Raw genomic sequence first — 3,676 nt, 5'->3', positions numbered from 1 at the left:
TATAAGAAGATGTGTGATTTATAGATGAGAAATAAAACAGTAGGTTTATTTTAGCAGCCTCTAACTCTAATTCCCCTTATTTTATTATTTGTCCTTCCATTAAAAGAGCAACGTTTCTGACAAATGGAAAAGAATTTCCACTGCTATGTTGTATGAATTTATCTATATAAACTTTTTCATTGGACAGCTTTTTACCTTGAAGTGGTATCATTTTAGCTACTCATATCAAGTGTTTCTGACAAAGGGAAAGAATTGATGTTTTATGAATTAGAATCTATTTATATACAATTTTTCATTGGATAAATTTTGAAGTAATATTATTTTAGCTGCTCATATCAAGTGGCTTCATGCCTTGTATGGACTTACTTTGTTAAATAGCATATATGAAAATAACCGGAATAATTTGATATATATGTATTTCTACTATAAACTTTTAGTTATATACATAACCACAAATTTAAAAAAACATTTTTCTTTTATTTATTTTATAATTTGAGTTAAGTTCGTTTTAAGAGATTAATGGTCTCTCTAATCGTAAACACTTTAATTCATTTATGCAGCACATTCATACACGTTTGTTTGCATGTGTGTTTTTTTAAAATGGCTTTTCTTGAAAATGCTATGCCACACATTTTACAATTAAATGGTTTCTCGCCGGTATGTGTCCGCATGTGCATTATTAAAAAGGATCTTTGCGAAAATTTTGAATCACACATTTCACAAGAAAAAGGTTTTTCTCCAGTGTGTATTCGAACATGGTTATTTAAGGAAGATTTATGTGAAAATTTTGAATCACATATTTCACAAGAAAAAGGTTTTTCTCCACTGTGTGTTCGCATATGGCTACTTAAAGTGTGTTTTCGAGAGAATTTCGAGTTACACACATCACAAGCATATGGTTTCTCTCCAGTATGTGTTTGCATGTGGAATTTTAAATAAAATTTGTAAGCAAAAGCTGCTCCACAGACTTCACAAGAATAAGGTTTTTCCCCGGTGTGTGTTCGCATGTGTGTTTTTAAGTTGGACGATTGTGAAAAAGTTGAGCTACACACTTGACAAGAAAAAGGTTTTTCATTAGTGTGTGTTCGCATATGAGTTTCTAAATGTGTTTTTTGTGAAAATGCTGAGCTACAAACTTTACATGGAAAAGGTTTCTCACCAGTGTGCCACCGCCTGTGTTTTATTAATTGAGAATTTTGTGAAAATGATGAACTACAAAGTTCACATGCATAAGGTTTTTCGCCAGTGTGTGTTCGCATGTGAGTTTTTAAAACTGATTTATGAGAAAATGATGAACCGCACACTTGACAGTGAAAAGGTTTTTCCTTAGTGTGTGTTCGCATATGAGATTCTAAATGTTTCTTTTGTGAAAAAGCTGAGCCACACACTTCACAAGGATAAGGTTTTTCACCTGTATGTGTTCGCATGTGGGATTTTAAGTTGCATTTTACTGAGAATGTTAACCCACACACTTGACAAGCAAATGGTTTCTCGCCAGTATGTGTTAGCATGTGGCTGTTTAAGGCAGATTTATAAGCAAATGATGAACTACACCTGTCACAAGCAAAAGGTTTTTCACCTGTGTGTATTCGCATGTGAATTGTTAAGTTTGATTTTAAAAAAAATGCTGAACCGCAAACTTCACAGGAATGAGATTTCTTTCCAGTGTGTTTTTTTTCATGTGCTTTTAAACTTGATTGATAAGCAAATGAGGAATCGCATATGACACATGCAAAAGGTTTGTTTATTGTGTCTATTTGCATTCTTATTTGAATATGAATTTTATAGAATACTTTTAAAATATAACAATCGTCTATTTTATATACATCCAAGCATAACTGTCTGATATTGCATATTTTTCTAAAATCCGTTGGAATTCTGTTCTCTGTCCTGTGAATAAATAAGATACTTTAGTTAGATACATAAATAATATAAAGCATCAGTAAAAAAGGTCGCACTTCTTAATTCAAACTTTAAAAGTTGCATTGTTAGCTTTTACCCCAATTATAAAACATTCATTACTGTTAGCTTTACCCAGTTACAAAATATTCATTATTGTTAGCTTTACCAGTTATAAAACATTCATTATTGTTAACTTTACCCAGTTATAAAACATTCATTACTGTTAGCTTCATCCAGTTATAAAACATTCATTATTGTTAGCTTTACCAATTATAAAACATTCATTATTGCTAGCTTTACCCAGTTATAAAACATTTATTATTGTAAGCTTTACCCAATTATAAAACATTTATTATTGTTAGCTTTACCCAATTATAAAACATTTATTATTGTTAGCTTTACCTAATTATAAAACATTCATTATTGTTAGTTTTACCCAATTATAAAACATTCATTATTGTTAGTTTTACCCAATTATAAAACATTCATTATTGTTAGTTTTACCCAATTATAAAACATTCATTATTGTTAGTTTTACCCAGTAATAAAACATTCATTATTGTTAGCTTTACCCAGTTATAAAACATTCATTATTATTAGTTTTACCCAGTTATAAAACATTTATTATTGTTAGTTTTACCCAGTTATAAAACATTCATTATTGTTAGTTTTACCCAGTTATCAAACATTCATTATTGTTAATTTTACCCAGTTATAAAACATTCATTATTGTTAGTTTTACCCAGTTATAACACATTCATTATTATTAGTTTTACCCAGTTATAAAACATTCATTATTGTTAGTTTTACCCAGTTATCAAACATTCGTTATTGTTACCTTTACCTAATTATAAAACATTCATTATTGTTAGCTTTACCCAATTATAAAACATTCGTTATTGTTGGCTTTTCCTAGTTATAAAACATTCATTATTGTTAGTTTTACCCAGTTATAAAACATTCATTATTGTTAGTTTTACCCAGTAATAAAACATTCATTATTGTTAGCTTTACCCAGTTATAAAACATTCATTATTATTAGTTTTACCCAGTAAAACATTCATTATTGTTAGTTTTACCCAATTATAAAACATTAATTATTGTTAGTTTTACCCAGTTATAAAACATTCATTATTGTTAGTTTTACCCAGTTATAAAACATTCATTACTGTTAGCTTCATCCAGTTATAAAACATTCATTATTGTTAGCTTTACACAGTTATAAAACATTCATTATTGTTAGTTTTACCCAGTTATAAAACATTCATTACTGTTAGCTTTACACATTTATAAAACATTCACTATTGCAAAAGCAACTATTTATTACAATTTTCTTTCTGGTAAGTTTAATTCTAAACTGAGTACATATTTGTTGATAAAAAGTAAACTTAAATTTAACATTTGTGTATTTTATGTATGATAATAAACTATAGTTGTGTACAAAAACTAAAATAGCGTAAGTATATGTAATAATAATTTATATATTCGTGTATATAAAGTTGATACAGCTTTTACAATGTTTCTTTAACTTAAATAGTTTCTTTAATACAAAAGCATACATATCTGATATGTGTTTTTTATTCGAATATATTCTCAAAATATTTTTGTAGAAATAGATATTTTTATTATTTTTTATAAATGCCCCAAATTATGCAACATACCAATTGTTCAAAATAAATTAAAATATGGCGATATTTAAATTGCACACACAGAGACTTTGCAGCTTTATGTCCAATAAAAAGCTTAAATAGGTTGATAAACATAAAAAATAAGT

The 3,676-nt window shown here is 27.8% G+C and overlaps 1 protein-coding gene across 1 annotated transcript; it reads right to left on the bottom strand.

The window, feature by feature from the left end:
* Nucleotides 1-426: 426 nt before the first annotated feature.
* LOC145271312 (uncharacterized) lies at nt 427-1,884 on the bottom strand. Its single transcript, XM_080126857.1, has one exon. The coding sequence runs from the start codon at nt 1,761-1,763 to the stop codon at nt 549-551; it is 1,215 nt and encodes a 404-aa protein (XP_079982983.1). The 5' UTR covers nt 1,764-1,884; the 3' UTR covers nt 427-548.
* Between the last annotated feature and the right edge of the window lie 1,792 nt (nt 1,885-3,676).

This window comes from Euprymna scolopes, chromosome 46 (assembly GCF_053919585.1).
Source record: "Euprymna scolopes isolate OS-2025 chromosome 46, ASM5391958v1, whole genome shotgun sequence".
NCBI classification, from domain to species: Eukaryota; Metazoa; Mollusca; class Cephalopoda; order Sepiida; family Sepiolidae; genus Euprymna; species Euprymna scolopes.
This window is presented reverse-complemented; position numbering and strand designations above follow the sequence as displayed.